Source organism: Rana temporaria, chromosome 7 (assembly GCF_905171775.1).
Source record: "Rana temporaria chromosome 7, aRanTem1.1, whole genome shotgun sequence".
In the NCBI taxonomy this organism is placed as follows: domain Eukaryota; kingdom Metazoa; phylum Chordata; class Amphibia; order Anura; family Ranidae; genus Rana; species Rana temporaria.
Genome location: NC_053495.1, coordinates 137,462,800 through 137,479,919, shown reverse-complemented (window position 1 = coordinate 137,479,919; position 17,120 = coordinate 137,462,800). Strand labels below are relative to the sequence as shown.

Here is a 17,120-nt window from a genome sequence, read left to right as displayed (position 1 = left end):
CTTGCTTTGCAAGCCTTGGCTCTAGCCATCCGATATCAGGAAGAGCCAGCAAACTGAAATCTTGTCCTAAAAATAGTGCACGGCTGCATATTTGCCCTCCTGATGTTTTACTATGCCGTATAATGTAGGCTTTTGTTTCCTATTGAAGTTGAATAAGCCTTTGTAGGACTCCATACTGCTTGTTGGCTGCACAGATTTCTGAAATGCTGAAAAGGTTCAGAATATGCTTTTTATTATGAATTTGAATTTAAGTCTAATGATATAACGGGCAAAGATTTTTCCAGAACTGGAGATTAGTAGCTGAGATATTCTAGTTTGTCACTGATGATCTGCATCCTAGACATCGCCTCCTGTCCCTTCATACATGCTGACTTGTGTGCTCCATAAGCAGCCTGAAGATGGAGGTTAGTTGTCCTACTTGTACATGAGGTGACATTTTGCCCAAACTAGCTGATGGTCATAGTGGGTTTATTTTGACACCACACTGGTTCCTATGAAAGTTTGTGTCACTTAACAAGCGGCTTGTTTGGGTTTATTGATCGTACAGCTCTATAGGTTTTGCACATGTAAATAAAACAGGACTCATTTAAACACCATGTTATTGGACGATTTTATGGGCAAATACATATTTTTTCTAGCAGACACAAAGTACATTGCATTACTGATTTTTGTGGAACAATGTGTGTTGTATTGTTAGGAGTAAGGGCTCCTGTTATGCCGGCCGGCATCTGCTTTTACATGGATGTTTGTAAGTAGGTTTTTAACTTTTTTTTATTAAACCTGAGTTCAAACTTTTACACTATGGTCCGGTTTCCTTTATTATGCATTGGCTGTCTAAACCTGGATCGGAGGTCTCCATAATCTGAGGATTTAATACCTACCTGTGGCTCCGTTCACCCTGGTTCCACCCTGCTGTGGATCTCTATACACTGCTGATGTTTATCCATTATCTGGTAAGCGGCTCTCCATGTGGTGGTGGTTCCCACGGATATTAAGTGCACCTGAGTGTCCTGATTCCCGAATCTGAGGTGTCTTGTTCATTAATCAAACCAATTGGACTTTTTTTTGATATTATACTAGCACTAGTAGTATAGTACATGAAAATTAATGCAAGATCATTCCTCACTTGGCTGACTCGTAACCCATTAGCCCTGAGTGTTGGTGTATCTTTTTATAGTTTTGGGCAGATCCGGACAAACCTCAGAATCTAGCAGGCTGAAAAAGTTATGAGCCGGCAAACTACAACCGGTCTCCATAATCATATCATATTCAAGCTTGCCATTGCAAAGGAGGGGGGGGGGGGTATAACCATGCGGTAGAACAATAAAGTGCTGTGCACACTAAAGGAAGACTGTGAGAGAGAAACAAAGATGGAGACATGGGAAACTTGTACATGGCGCTCTGTATTTGCTATAGGTTTAATAACACTTAACCTGTCACACATGATGATCGCATACCTAAGTGTCTCTTGAAAAGCTATTTAAATGGTCGCAAAGAGGGTTTCAGATCGGACAGTACAAAGTTCCAGAACCCTTTTGGATCACATGGCTTTCTCAACTTGCTTTAAAACTGAATTTAACTGAACAGAGAATGCAAACTCACTGGTTGTTTTTTCTTGATCAAGCTATTCAGTAGGATGTAAACTAAAGTTTCTAAAACTGCTTAAGTTTTCCTGGACTTGTTTCTTGTGTTATGCAACATGCTGAAATTGGAAGAATATTTTATTATTCACTTATTCATAAGAAAACTATCCAACCCCAAAACATTTCACTTTTTCCATTATGTGGCCTTTTTGCCTAATATACTGATGATTATACTGATGGCTGAGGTAGTTGTCGACATATCCAATACAAATGGAATGTATCCAGGGTGGGGGGGATATAATTGTATATAGACTCCTTTTTTTTTTTCTTTTTTTTTTTTTTATATGATATGTTTGTGACCTGTTACTAATACCCACAGAAGGTAAACCTTGTGCCTTTACATCCACTTAAATTCTATTCTACCAAATAATGTTGTCCATTCATTTTATTTTTATTTTTTTTTATATATTCAGCTAGCAGGTTGAGCGAAACAGAAAACGGATTCCTCCAGCCAAACAAATGAGGTGGGTGGAGGGATCGCTCCCACACTAGGACATTATATTCTAACAGTGGCTCCCACTGCGATCAGAATATACTGATCTGCTGCTGCAGCCACTAATATGCAACATGTCTGACAGAAGTAGTTCAAATGATAACCACACACTGTTCAAAATATGACCGATTCCTGCTACACCGGTTGAATTTTTATCAGTGTGTAGGGAGCTTAACTTGTTTGGAGTTCTGCACACAGATTCTAATTTCTTTAACACTGGTTGCAATTCACCATCCAAATCATTTTAGTTGGCCCTCCCACATCCAGCACAATTGGTGTAGCGGGTGTATTAGATTTTTATGTAATTGTAGGAAAATACGGACGTTTTGAATGTTCTAAGAATGTAAAATCTCTTGGACCCCTTTCACACTGAGGAGTTTTTCAGGCGGTATAGCGCTGGTATATCGCCTGAAACTCCTGCCCAGCCTTCTCAATGTGAAAGCTTGAGGGCTTTCTCACTGAGGCGATGCGCTGGCAGGAGAGAAAAACATCTTTGGAGCGGTGAGAGGAGCGGTATGTACCGCTCCTTCCCATTTAAAACAATAGGAAACTGCGGTAGAGGCGCATTGCGGGCGGTATTAACCCTTTATCAGCCGCTAGTGGGGGTTAATACCACACCGCTAGCGGCCGAATCCCGCGGCAATTCTGACGGTATAGTGCCGCTATTTTTAGCGCCACCACGCCTCCTGCCCCAGTGTGAAAGGGGCCTTAACCAACAAAACACATTTTACATATTCCCACGTCCAGTATTCAGTTCCTCCGCAAATGAGTTGTAAGATAATTTCAGTTTTTTTTCTTTTTAGGCCATAAGTAACCTTTTTATAATGCACCTGTACAAAATTAATCATTCATTTTGTAGAGGGAGTTACCTGTGATGGTAAACATTTAACAAGTAATGTGTACACAGTATATAAAGAATCAATTTGCCATATGCTGTGTAGTATCCTGATGAAGCCTATTACATAGGTGAAATGCATTGATGTGACCAGTCGGACTAAGAGCCCTCGCCATGTGTATATGGCTGGATAGACACAGTGAGTTTTGCTGGATGTAAAAAAAAAAAAACATGAGCCCAGCAGGAGGTAAACGCTTGAATTCTAACTATTGTGCTTTGTGCACTGATCGGGTTCAAACACATTTAGATAATTATATCTTATTAACTATTGTAGCGTATCTTCCAGGAAGCAAGTATTTTCTAAAACGTGAACTTTGCTGCATGGAATATAAGAAAAGAGGCAAGCAAGTTGACATTTGTCGATTTTTAACAGGTGCAAAGTTTGCCATAACAATGTACAGTATATTATATGTGGCACAGCTCAGAGTAAATGATTCCAATGAGACTAATTGAATTAAAAATCGGGAACGGTTAACCCTTGGTTATGGGGAAAGGAGATTGAAATATAGTATTCCAAACTCGCCTTTCCTTGGAAACTCAAGCCTGTACAGAAGGTATGGGCAGACAACTACTGAGCGTATGCTCCTAATAAAAATGCACGTACTGGTATTTTTAACCTGCAAAACATATTTTTTTTGTTTTTATTAACTTTTTTTTTTTTTTTGCAAAAGTAACCTAAACTGCCAGGCTTCTCTAGTTCCTCGGTCTACGTGGGGCAAATCCTGTTAGGTCAGCCATAGAAGGGAATGAAGAGGCCCCAGAAGCAGTGTTAGAAGAGGCTGCAGAAGATTTCTCACCCCAGACTCCTGTACGCTGTTATGGCTTCACCCAACGAGTCTCCTACATCTAGCCAGCTGCAAGATTTTTACCCAGCCCACAGCAACTGTGACGTGATGCGGGACTTCTGATATTAAGGGGAAGACTTTTGATGTGAAAGGGGAGGTCTTTTGTTGCTGAAGGCTGGACTGATTTTGTAACGCATGCAAAGTGGCCCTCGTTTTAAAAAGTTTGGAGACCCCTGATCTAGATCATATCATGAGATTGCTTGTGTTGCTGGTTATAGCCTTATAGATGTGAGATTGCTTGTGTTGCTGGTTATAGCCTTTATAGATGTGAGATTGCTTGTGTTGCTGGTTATAGCCTTATACGATCACATCAATCCTAGATCCAAACATACAACTATGTATTGATTATGGAATAAAGGGGGGGGGTTTCAAATTTGGGACTTTAAATGAGGTAGTTAGTAAACCACCTCCATCCCCGGTTGTATAATAAAAAAGAGAGAGAGCGGGACTTTAAATGAAGCATGTGCAGGGATCAGATTACAATGGATAGGGGGAAAATAATAAATCTGGAATAAGTTATTAATTTCAAGACTTTCAAATAATGCACCGTCCATGACTATATTGCATTATTAAAGAAATTTGGTAAACAGTTATATATATACTTGACAGAAAAAGCTGGAGTCCCGCTCTCTCTTTCTTTTTTATTATACAACCGGGGATGGAGGTGGTTTACTAACTACCTCATTTAAAGTCCCAAATTTGAAACCCCCCCCCTTTATTCCAAAATAATGAGGGATGGAAGCATGTGAGTTGTGGGACTCGATTGTTTAAATCAGGTGTCTGCATTGATTTTAGCTATTGCTGCAGTTTCTTTTTGTGGTTTTGTTTTTTCATTTCTTACCAGGCATAGGTGAGGTGGGGACACACCCCCCAATCACCTGTCCTTCATCCACCCATCAGTTTGTACATGCCTCCATTGAGGAGACTTTAAAAAGTGTGTAGTTAGGACTGCAGAATCGCAGGGAGCCTTGGCGATGGCTCTGCAGCTTAAAACATATATTTGCAAATGTGTGCGACTAATCCTCTGCTTTTAATATGTATAGTTAGACCGTTGAACTTGGCTTGCTGATTGGATGGTAAGGAGGAACCTGGTTAGAAATGTCTATTGCTTCACCTGTATTTGAGTTTGTCATCTAATTTATAGACCCAAAAAAAACCCCCCTTTTTTCTATATTAAATACCCCAGCTTTTTCTGTCAAGTATATATATATATAACTGTTTACCAAATTTCTTTAATAATGCAATATAGTCATGGACGGTGCATTATTTGAAAGTCTTGAAATTAATAACTTATTCCAGATTTATTATTTTCCCCCTATCCATTGTAATCTGATCCCTGCACATGCTTCATTTAAAGTCCCGCTCTCTCTTTCTTTTTTATGTATTGATTATCTTTGAAGAGTAGTGGTGAATATGTTGATAAGGCAGTTTGCTTTCTCGCTTCAAATTGTATATCCTGGATCGTAAAGGATTTGCAGCTTGGTTTTGGTGTGTTTTTTATGATTATTTTACCATGAACTTTTAAGGATCATGTTTTATCATGATGAAAATCTGGAGTGTGTATCAATCTATTTTCTTTGTGGCAATGTGGAGAAATACAGTATACTTTAAAGGATGTACCATGCATGGCCAAATAGAGGGTAAATTGTTTTGTTGATGAATTTTGTCGTGGCCTCTGTGTGCGTAAGATTAGAATCGGGAGTACTGGAGTTTTTTAAAAACCTTTTTATTGAATAGTTACTAGATGTTTTGTGGATCAGAATGACAGCATTGTAGCCTGTACCTTTTCAAAACAAGCCAGCAGCACCATCTTCCGCATATCTATTTTCATAACTTTACTGTTCTATTTTTATTTTGTGACGGCATATCGGTGACATGATAAATTTTTGTTTGTTTGGACCAGCTAAAGTAGGCATGGCTTTTTTTTTAACCTAGGCTGTTAAATTTTAAAAAGTATATCTTCTAAAATGGTCAAGTAGGCACAAGTATACACGGTTAATGCACACAGACCAACATGCTCTTGTGGTTTGCAAATGTTCCCTAGTTATCGCTGGAAAATCTCCTGTGGAAATGATTGTATATGGGAATTTTCTTTCTGCTGGATTGTGCTTTCAATGCAGGGAAGAGTACGTGTTTGCTTTTCTTGTCCTATTGGCACATGGATTACTGCATATTCTTCATTTAGTTGGCGTATTTGATTCCAGCTTGGCAATTAAACAGTTTAGCTGGCTGGGCCAACAAACCGCTCGGACTAAATGGAACACGTTTTTTTGCTTTCTAGCTGTATCTTATTGCTGTCTTGTCCCAAATACCACAGCTAATATTTCTGGATACGACAATAACCAAGTGCCCCACAACTGGAAATGTCTAAAAGATTTAGCCTAGCGTACAAGTAAAAATGAGGGGGTACGTCCAGCAGAGCTCATCTTGAGGGTGCATGAGAAGCAACTGGACACAACGGCCTAAGCCAACTGGTTCTTTCAGTCATAAGTCTTCTGCCCTTTCTGATGTATTTCGTGCGCCTTTTGCCACTCCCCAATACCCCAGACTCCAGCATTTGTAATCTGATGGCAAGACCAATCCAGATAGAAAGACCTTGAAAATAGAAAGAACTGAAACGGGACACCAAGCATCAGACTGCATAGGTGCTTTCAAACCCTCTTACTGATGTATATCTCTGATCATATGCAAGTTTTTGCTATATAACACTGTCGCTTCTCTGAGCCACTACACCATGTGAGAGGCAGACTTGAGCTGTCGCTGCCACAGGAGTTCAGCTGTAAAATTGGTTGAACATTTAATCTGGGCTCAAAGTCAAAATGACTGTATAATATCGTATGTCTCTCACACAAGGCATATGCAGCCTGATGTTTTCTGCTATATATTTGATTCTTTGAAATAGGAAATGAGCTGCAGCCACAGGGACAGTCCGAATGGCTTTTTGCATCCTTGCCAAGTATAACTGTGTTTAATGCAACATATTGATCTCTGGATTAAAATTGTATAAGTTCCTTGATTACAGCTAAAGAATACAACAGCAATGAAGTAGCCTTGTTTTACAAGCCATTAAATGCATTGCCTTCTGTTTGATAAATAGGTCTGTGAAAGCTTCTGGTTGGCAGCAGTGCATTTTCCCATTAATATGAAATGCATTTTAAGTATAGGCGGTCAATATTTCTTACGCCACTGTATCCCATCTCGGCAGGGAAGCAAGGGTAATGACTCAGTTTGTGCTCTTTTGATGATAATGTGTTCTTAGGCTGTTGATATTGACAGCATAGAGTGTTATGGAAAAATGTATAGATATTTGCATTTTAAACTCCTTTTTAGTTTTGCATAGGGAAGGGTTAGAATTTTTTTTTTTTTGTATTGAGAAGTGTTTGGAATTTAAAAATAACAGTGATACGCACCTAAATGGCTACAGCACAGATCCCAGCTGCTGCCACCTCGACTTAGACCAAGAACTGAGCAATCAAAGAGAAGGGAGTAACAGCTCCAGGTGGGTGTGTTGGGAAAATTAGCAATGGTTCAGGAAATCAAGGGTGCTGGTAATGCACAAAGCAATTGATATGAGGAAAGACGGGATGGACAGCCGCACTCCAAAAAAAACACAAGGTTGTCTTTATTGTAAAAAAAATGGATAAAAAATGCACTACAAAACAAGCAGAACACAGCCTACGCGTTTCACACTCCGATTAGTGCTTAGTCATGGCTAAGCACTAATCGGAGTGTGAAACACGTAGGCTGTTTTCCCTGTGTTTTGCTTGTTTTATAGTGCATTTTTTTTATCCATTTTTTTACAATAAAGACAACCTTATGTTTTTTTTTGGAGTGTGGCTGTTCATCCCGTCTTTCCTCATATCAATTGAGCAATCAAAGACCACTCATCACTCAGTTCTCTGTCTTCAGTGAGCGGAGAGCTGATGACTGTCGGTCACTGGCAATTTGCTTCTCCTGCGCTCACTGGAGTGACAGGCTATCGAAGGGGCGATAGAGTTTAAGCGGTGTGCCGAGAGCATGAGCCAGCTGCCAGTCCAAGCATCTGGGTGGATCCCAACATTAGTCGAGATCTCACCATAGCCCGGACTGTCGGCTAAGAACGGGTAACAGGAGTGTGGAACTAAGTGTACAGCATAGTGATATATTGTTCCATGGCTGTGGTCCATCCTTGTGGAACCCAGGCACTGAAGATCCCTTGGGGGTATGCCTAGTATATATACCTCTGTTATTTGGGTGTCCTGAACAGTATGTGTTTACACATAAAAACCGTGAATGTGTTTGACACGGATTCAATTTCTCACTGTAAACTTTTGAAACTTGGCGATAAATTTTACCCACTCAGAACATAACATCTGGTTATCCACCTGAGACTGAGGCTCCTTGATCAACTTGTGCAGCAACTAATCACAGCGGGGCTCTGCCCATACATCCGCGCCATTCATTTAGTGTTGTGATTGTACTACAGATCCCATCTGCCACCACGGCAGATGACTTGGTGAACTGCGAAGGTGCTGTTGAGCACCCTGATAGTTTATTCTTTCTGCTCTTCAGACATTTTCTTTCGAAAAACTTATCTAAGAATTTTCGTCTGAATTTCGCACCATTAGTGGGCTGCAGCAACAGCCGATTTTCGGGCAGCCATCGAATTTGAGTAATCGGGCATGTTGGAAATTTTTTGAACGAACGATTTTCTAATTAATGATAGGAGAATCGTGCAAGAAATGTAATCGAAAAAAATTGCGCAGGTGCAAGAAAAGAAAATTCCCGAAAGAAAAGATTCCCAGCCACATTCTTTTCTGTAGCAACATGAGGTGAAATTGAAGGCTTGGTTGGCCAAATTTCAAAATCAATGGTGGCACCATCGGATCACAAAACGCACAACATTTCTGATTTTTAAAAGAAAATTATTTCGAAATTCGACCTTGTATGTATTGACCTACAAAGTTAATAATTTTTTTTAAATCCCCCCCTTTTTTTTTTGTGTGCAAAAGTGACTTTTTAAACTGTCGAGCTCCTTCTCCAGCTCCACTGTCTACGTGAGGCGACTCCTGTTAGGCCTGACTTCGATTAGGCAGACATGGGAGGGAATGAAGAGGCCCCAGAAGCAGTGTTGGAGGCTGCAGAAGATCTCTCACCCAAAACCCCTGTACTGATGTAATGGCATCACCAAATGTTCCTGCCAATGTTCATATGTGCACTGCTCTGTGCAAAAACCTTGGTATTGCTGCTCTCCATAAGCCCCTGAAGTCTGTCTTAAATATCTTCGTGCACCAGTTGAAGATGTTCCTTCATTTAACCACTTGCTGACCAGGCTTTCTGGCACTTTATTACAAGCTTAAATCTGTATTTTTTTTTTTTTTTTACAGAAAATTACTTCGAACCTTAAAACATTATACTTTTTCTTTTGAGAAGAGTTCCTAGGGAATAAAATGGTGATCTTTACAACTTTTTGTCACATGGTATTTGCGCAGCGGTTTTTCAAACTTAATTTTTTTGTGAAAGAATACATTTTAACCACTTAAGGACCAGCCCATGTACATATACGTCCACAATATGGCACGTACAGGCACATGGGCGTATGGGTACGTCCTCGCCTATTAGCGGGTGGGGGGTCCGATCGGGACCCCCCCCGCTACATGCGGCGGTCGGGTCCGCTCGGGGAGCGATCCGGGACCACGGCGCGGCTATTTGTTTATAGCCGCTCCGTCGCGATCGCTCCCCGGAGCTGAAGAACGAGGAGAGCCGTGTGTAAACACGGCTTCCCCGTCCTTCACTATGGCGGCGCATCGATCGCGTCATTCCCTTTATAGGGAAGACACGATCGATGACGTCATTCCTACAGCCACACCCCCAAACAGTTGTAAACACATACTAGGTGCACCCTAACTCCTACAGCGCCACCTGTGGTTAACTCCCAAACTGCAACTGTCATTTTCACAATAAAGAATGCAATTTAAATGCATTTTTTGCTGTGAAAATGACAATGGTCCCAAAAATGTGTCAAAATTGTCCGAAGTGTCCGCCATAATGTCGCAGTCACGAAAAAAATTGCTGATCGCCGCCATTAGTAGTAAAAAAAAAATAAAAAATAAAAATGCAATAAAACTATCCCCTATTTTGTAAACACTATAAATTTTGCGCAAACCAATCGATAAACGCTTATTGCGATTTTTTTTACTAAAAATAGGTAGAAGAATACGTATTGGCCTAAACTGAGGAAAAAAAATGTTTTTATATATGTTTTTGGGGGATATTTATTACAGCAAAAAGTAAAAAATATTGCTTTTTTTTCAAAATTGTCGCTCTATTTTTGTTTATAGCGCAAAAACTAAAAACCGCAGATGTGATCAAATACCACCAAAAGAAAGCTCTATTTGTGGGGAAAAAAGGACGCCAATTTTGTTTGGGAGCCACGTCGCACGACCGCGCAATTGTCTGTTAAAGCGACGCAGTCCCGAACTGTAAAAACACCTTGGGTCTTTAGGCTGCATATTGGTCCGGGGCTTAAGTGGTTAATGAATTAAAAAACCAAACCCAATATATACTTTTTTTTTTTTGTAAAATGTAAAAGCTGTTACGCTGAGTAAATAGATGGCCAAATTGTTGTGCTTTTAACCAGTTAAGGACCAGCCGCCGCAGTTGTACTGCGGTAGGTTGGCCCCCCGGAGTGAATCGCTGTAGCTGTACGTCGGCTGCTTTAAGAGCTCTAGGGGGCCCGCAGCGTGATGACTGAGCCGATGCGCGTGCCCGGAGGCCGCGATGTCTGCCGAGCACCCACGAATGATCCTGAGAGAGACCGAATGGAGATCTGTCAATGTAAACAGACAGACAGATCTCCATTCTGTCAGGAGAGAGGAGATGGGTCTAATGGTCATACTGATTATGCCCAGCGATCTGGTCTACTCCTCCAGGCAGTCCCATCCCCTCAGTTAGAAACACTCCCTAGGATATACATTTAACCCCTTGATTGCCCCTAGTGTTAAACCCTTTCTCTGCCAATGACCTTTATTCAGTAATCTGCTGTTTTTAGCTCTGATCACTGTATAAATGTCAGTGGTCCCAAAAAAGTGTCAAGTGTCCGATCTGTCCGCCACAATGTCGGTCCCGCTAAAAATCGGCAATCACTGCCATTACTAGTAAAAAAAAAAAAAAAAAATGCCATAAATCTATCCCCTCGTTTGTCGACACTATAACTTTTGCACAAACCAATCCATATACGCCTATTGCGATTTTTTTTTTTTTTTCCTTTTAATCCTCTGTCTTTTTTGGTTTATAGCACAAAAAAATAAAAACCGCAAAAGTGATCAAATACCACCAAAAGAAAGCTGATGTGTACTAGGCTTTACTATGCATTGCTTGCTGCAAAACTGAAGACTGTGGGGTAGGGTTATAGGGAGACACCCAGGGTGCATGACCTCAAATCTATGCCAGTGTCACCTGATGGTACCAGCCTATAACCCAGGGTCTTTGAATATCCAGTCAGTGTCCTGAGATAGAACGTTTACAGGAAAATCTAAACTCCTTTTTCTGGAAGAGAGGTCAGTAATGATAAACTCTATAGTTAGTACAGGTTTCATTTAGAGCTTCATATTGAGTGCATTGATCAACACAGACTCTTTACAAGGACACTAAAGCCTCGTACACACGATCGGACTTCCATCGGACAAATATGTGGGTTTTGGTCCGAAGGGCATTGTCCGTGAACTTGTTCTGCATAAAGACGGCAGAACATTTTCAGCCAACATACACCAAACTACGTGGTTTTTACGCTCTTTACCGCCACTCTTTGGACAACTTCCGCTATTGATGTTTAGCATTGGTTCGGAGCATGCATGTTTTGTACTTTGGATTTTAGTCCGACGGATTTGTGTACACACGATCGGATAATTCGATGGAACACATTTGTTGGACAATTTAAGAGCATGCACAGCCAACATTTGTTGTCGGAATTTCCGTCAACAATTGTCCGATGGAGCATACAGACGGTCGGATTATCTGTCAAAACTCCTCCATCGGACAATTGTTGGAATATCCGATCATGTGTACGGGCCTTAAGAAAAAAAATTAAGCATTCATTTAAAAATAAAATGGAAAAAACTGATACGTTTTAACACTTCACAGCATGCAAGCTCAGCGCGTTTCCGTATTATGCGCACAATGAATCGTGCCCACTATTGTGAATATGCCTTTAATATATACGATTTGTCCAAAATGTAAAGATCCTCTCACTGAACACAACTGGGCTGATTTAATAAGTTGAGAATTTTTATTCATTAAACTATAGATATTTAGCATTATCCAATCATGTGAAAAGCAAATGCCTATGGTTTATTATAAGTTTACAGGAGTTTGCTTTTCACACAATTTGAAGAATTAAAATGTATATGCACATATTTTCTTTAATAAAGATTCTCAACTCCTTTAGTGAATTCAGAGTTGGGAGAAACAGTTGTACAAGGTTCTGATTGGTAATAATTGCCACAAGGATAGACAATGATGTTTTGGGTAATTTATTTTTTTCTATACAATAAATATAGTGTATGTATTTTACAATGGCCAGAACGTTCAATTTGTTACACGGTTTTGAGTAATAACTGTAATATACTTTTTCTGTCTTATGCACATTCCTGCTAAGCCTCCTGGCTTTTCTTTTGTTTGGTTTGTCCCTAAATGCCCTGGCTGGCCTCTGGTCAGCTCTCCTTGCCTCTTGTGTATGTTTCTGTTGCATGGTAATGGCTCTCATATTAGCTGGCAAGATTGGCTAATTTGCTTCCTATTCTTTTGTGTTTCAATAGAACTTTATTAGGATGTCTTTGTATCAGAGAAAAAATGTGCAATACAGTGCCAAGGATTTCTAAAGAAAAAAAGATCGCAGCTTCTTTGATTTTTTTTATGGCAGGACCAAAAAGATTGTGAAAAAGCAGCGCTGATCAAACTAACTATAACATTCTATGTGTGCTAAAAGATTATTAAATAATAATTCATCAACACCATGACATTACATGGCTCAGCGAACAATTGAAAGTGCTTAAAAAAAATAAATCCATAAATCCAAAAAAATCAATATAGTCCATAATAATAAATGGTGCTCTAAACAAGTAAACACAGCTGAAACAAATGTAAAATATGAAAGTGCTAATAAAATATTGTTCCAGAAAAAAAAAAAATGAACGATGTATAGTCGTGACACTCAGTAATAGCTTGTATGTGGATTCAATGTGAATGTGCCAAATAAACTCGCCAGATCCACTAGGATCAATGCTTGAATCAGAGAGGTTTGTTTAGCAGATACACAAGGTCCTCTCCATATTGTCATGTCCTAGTTCATCCAGACACAAGGAAAAAAAAACTCCAAAAGTGAAGCAACGTTTAAAAAGGTTTATTTTAAAATGGTTCACTTACAAGTGTCAGACCGGACACTAGGGATTATAAGCATAAATGTTTTCCCAGTTGCCTCCAGCCGTTCGTGAGCAAATGGAGTGCAAGGCAGAGGGACTACTGGTAAATTTGGAGCTGTAGTAGGAAACAGACTCATAAGTTGTCTCCTCTGTAGTGCTGGCTCCTGGAGTGATACCAACTGCATGCCATCTCTTATCCCGGTTGGCAGTCTCCAGGGTAGTGCCAGCACCAGGAAAGATGAGATTTTCAGGTTAGTGTGAAGCAATACACTGGGCATAATGGTATAGGGTTGCTTTCACACTGAAGTGCTACGGTTTACCCACACAGTAGTGGGTACAGTGCAGTGTACCTGCAGGTTTTCTGCATTTTGGCCATAGACTTCTTTTCTATCCTGTGGGTTTGGTTCACTTTCTGAATGCGCCTCATTTCAAAAGTGCAGCATATACACTGCTGCTCCTCTCAAAAAAGTGATCCCAGTGTGTTTGACAGGTGGTGAGAAGGTAATATGTTGCTTTCTCACCACCGAATTTAAACCCATGATTGCTGTGCAATGCACGCAATGGCGACACAGTAGTACGGTAATTGGAGGTTTAAATCGGGTGTTAGTGGGTGACATTGTGCCCGGTGATATTTGACTTCCATGCTGTTCAGGTAGATCTCCACCTCCTTTTTAAGGTTCTCTACCCCTGATTTTAGATTCACCAGCTTCATGCACACAGGACATATGTTTTAACCACTTGCTTACTGGGCATATATACCCCCCTCCTGCCCAGGTGAAATTTCAGCTTCCGGCACTGCGTCACTTTAACGGACAATTGCGCAGTCGTGCTACCTGGCTCCCAAACAAAATTGACGTCCTTTTTTTCCCCACAAGTAGAGCTTTCTTTTGGTGGTATTTGATCACCTCTGCGGTTTTTATTTTTTGCGCTATAAACAAAGTGCGTAAATTTTGAAAAGATTGCGCAGTAACATTTTTCTTCTTAGAGCACTATTGACCCCCACTAAGGGCACACAGTACTGCAGCAGATCACGGTTCACATTTATTTATTTATTTCCTTTTGCGCCGGTGACACTCACAACCAATATTTTTTACTTGTTGCTATAATAGCCCAATTTTTTTTTTAAAAAACTTTTTTTTTTTCTCAGTCTAGGCCGATACGTATTCTTCTACATATTTTTGGAAAAAAAAAATCGCAATAAGCGTCTGGTTTGCGCAAAAGTTATAGCGCCTACAAAATAGGGGTCCTCTCTCCCTGACAGGACGCTGTCTGTGTGAGCCGGCAATGAGAGATGATCTCATATGTTTACATTTAAGATCATCTCTCATTGGCCGCACAGATCGCATACCAATTGGCCACTCCGATTGGCCGTTCACATCTCTGTGATTGGCTGTGTCCAAGGGATTCGGCCAGCACAGAATTTCCCCGCTGTGCGCTCAGGGAACGAGGAAAGGGGCGGACGTCAAAAGACGTCATGGATTTTCAGGTCCGCGCTGAAGCCGTCATTTGGCTATAGCGCGGGCCTCAAGTAGTTAACTCTCCTAGAAGCCAGCAGCGTTTTTGCAGAAAAAATCTAAAGCTTTTAGGAGCTTTTACAGGCATCAAGCTCTTGGGCGCTAATTAATTTCATTTGCCAGAATAAATGATTTATTCTGGCCATTGAAATGAATTATTACGCAAGCACTAAACATGCCTAGCGTTTGGCAGCTTTTAGGCCTCATGCATATAGGACGTTTTACAAACTCTCCTAGAAGCCTTTCTTTCTGGCAGCAAAAATGCCTGATGCTTGTGTTTTCACAAGTATTGACAAGCTTTTTGGTGCATTTACATGTGTTAGGAGCTTGGGCGTTAATTTGTTTCATTGGCCAGAATATTAATTCTGGCTATTGAAATTAGTAAACGCTGAAGTACTAAACGTGACTGTTTTGACACTGAGCGATTGCATTCTCCCAGCAGTGTGTAAAATTTCTACACACTGTATGTAGCATTTGCTTACATCTTTATATTTTAATCATTTCCATTTTTTTTTTCTTCAATCTGTGTTGTGTGGTAAGATCAATATCTACTTTGTATGCTTGCCTTCTGTGAACTCTCCATGGAGTTAAATCAATATTGGGTGCTCTGAGTGCTCTGTACCTGCTAAGTCATGGTAACCATACAGGAACAGATGTCTTTGGAAAACAAAGGATGGGTAGACATCTGCCAGTCCTCAATTATGCTCGGGTCTGCCACTATATGGCAGAAGACAGAAGCAGTACATGCACCATCACCTCCTTTTTCTTTTCCCAAAGAGAAGCAACACATCAGATTTCCCAGATAGTTGGAAAATTGTTTGCAATTAGAGTTTATTTTGATCTGATGTAAAGCGCTGCGCAAACTGTTGGCGCTATATAAATCCTGTATAATAATAATAATAATAATAATAATAATAATAATAATAATAATAATGAATGTGTTATGAACTCTTTTGGGCAAGCCTATATTGAATTAACTTTGGCAGGTTCACTGTGCTAAACAAGATTAAAGTTTTATCGTAGTCATGTATGTTAAGTTGAATAAAAGGCTGTTACTGATGATTTCCATTTGCTTTCTATACAGGATCAGTTCGATAATTTAGAGAAGCACACGCAATGGGGAATAGACTTCTTGGACAAATATGCTAAATTTGTGAAAGAGAGGTTAGAAATCGAACAGAACTACGCAAAACAACTAAGGTAGGTGCCCTTTGGCTGCTATATTTTCTTGCTTTTATCATACTTGTTAAGAAAAGCGAATCAAAGAGCAATGATGAACTCTAACACATTGCATCCAAACAGTTATTTGAATGGCCTCAGATGCCTATAGTATTTCCTTATTGCTTACTATAGATAACTGACTAAAAGTATATCTAAAGCCACCCCCCCCCCCCCCCCCCCCAGAGCGGTGAGAGGATAAATCCGTGACAGATTTTTATTACTATTTTTGTCCCCTCTGCTTTTTTAATTTTTTTTTCAACCTAGTGATCATTGTCTCTGCATTTAGAAAGCTTAAAGGGTAACACCACTTTTGGGGGATGGGGTAGCAAATAAAGAAAAAAATATAGCATATTCAATTGCGAAACAAGTCATATTGTAATTTAATGTTATTAAAAATACCAAAAGGTAGGAGTCTGCAAGAAAGGTTGTTCTAATCCTTGCAATGTACATAGATGACCCAGAGGGGAATGTTTTTTTTTTTTTTTTTTTCTCAACAATTGTGGCGTTGCACTTTAAGGAAAACCTACATTTTGAGCTGAATTCCGAACAGAATTTTCCATTGGGTACACCTGTTCCAATAACTGTATAAGGGGGAAATTGCTCAATTTGGAGAAATGTTCTCCCATTTGCTGTTGTGTCTTCAGAATGTGAAGAATAATCTTCCTCAATGGTACACAGATGGCAAGCATTGATTTTTTAACTTGGGTCCCAGGTGCCATTTTTTTTTCAATACTTTATTTAAAGAGAACACACCGTAAATACAGAAAGCACAACCGTGACCAGGTGCCATTTTAAAATTACACCAGTACTCAGTGGTTCTCCCAGGTCCTAGCGACTTTTAGTTCTCAAACTGCTGTCATGCATAGGCCGGCCTAGTTTTGGGTGACATCAACCCTGAAATGCCATACAAGAACAAACCCCTCTTTTGTTGGGACTATATCGGCACAAACCTGAAAAAATATATTGTTGTATATAAAAAAAAATCCAAATTTCTAATTTTACATAGAAGTTAGAGAAAGGAAACCCTGATGGGTTTTACTTCCTCTTTATTTCTCTGCAAAGGTAAAGCATAATGGGCTACTATGCATACCTGAAACCGAAGCCCGAGATG

General features: G+C 40.0%; 1 protein-coding gene across 4 annotated transcripts in view; it reads left to right on the top strand.

Annotated features, from left to right (window-relative positions):
- FNBP1L (formin binding protein 1 like) overlaps positions 1-17,120 on the top strand; it is a 166,410-nt gene that overhangs the window by 67,917 nt on the left and 81,373 nt on the right. For all 4 annotated transcript variants that reach the window (XM_040360004.1, XM_040360006.1, XM_040360005.1 and 1 more), the window contains exon 2: positions 15,873-15,988. In XM_040360004.1, coding sequence (XP_040215938.1) covers positions 15,873-15,988 — 116 coding nt within the window. The remainder of the gene's footprint in view (positions 1-15,872; positions 15,989-17,120) is intronic.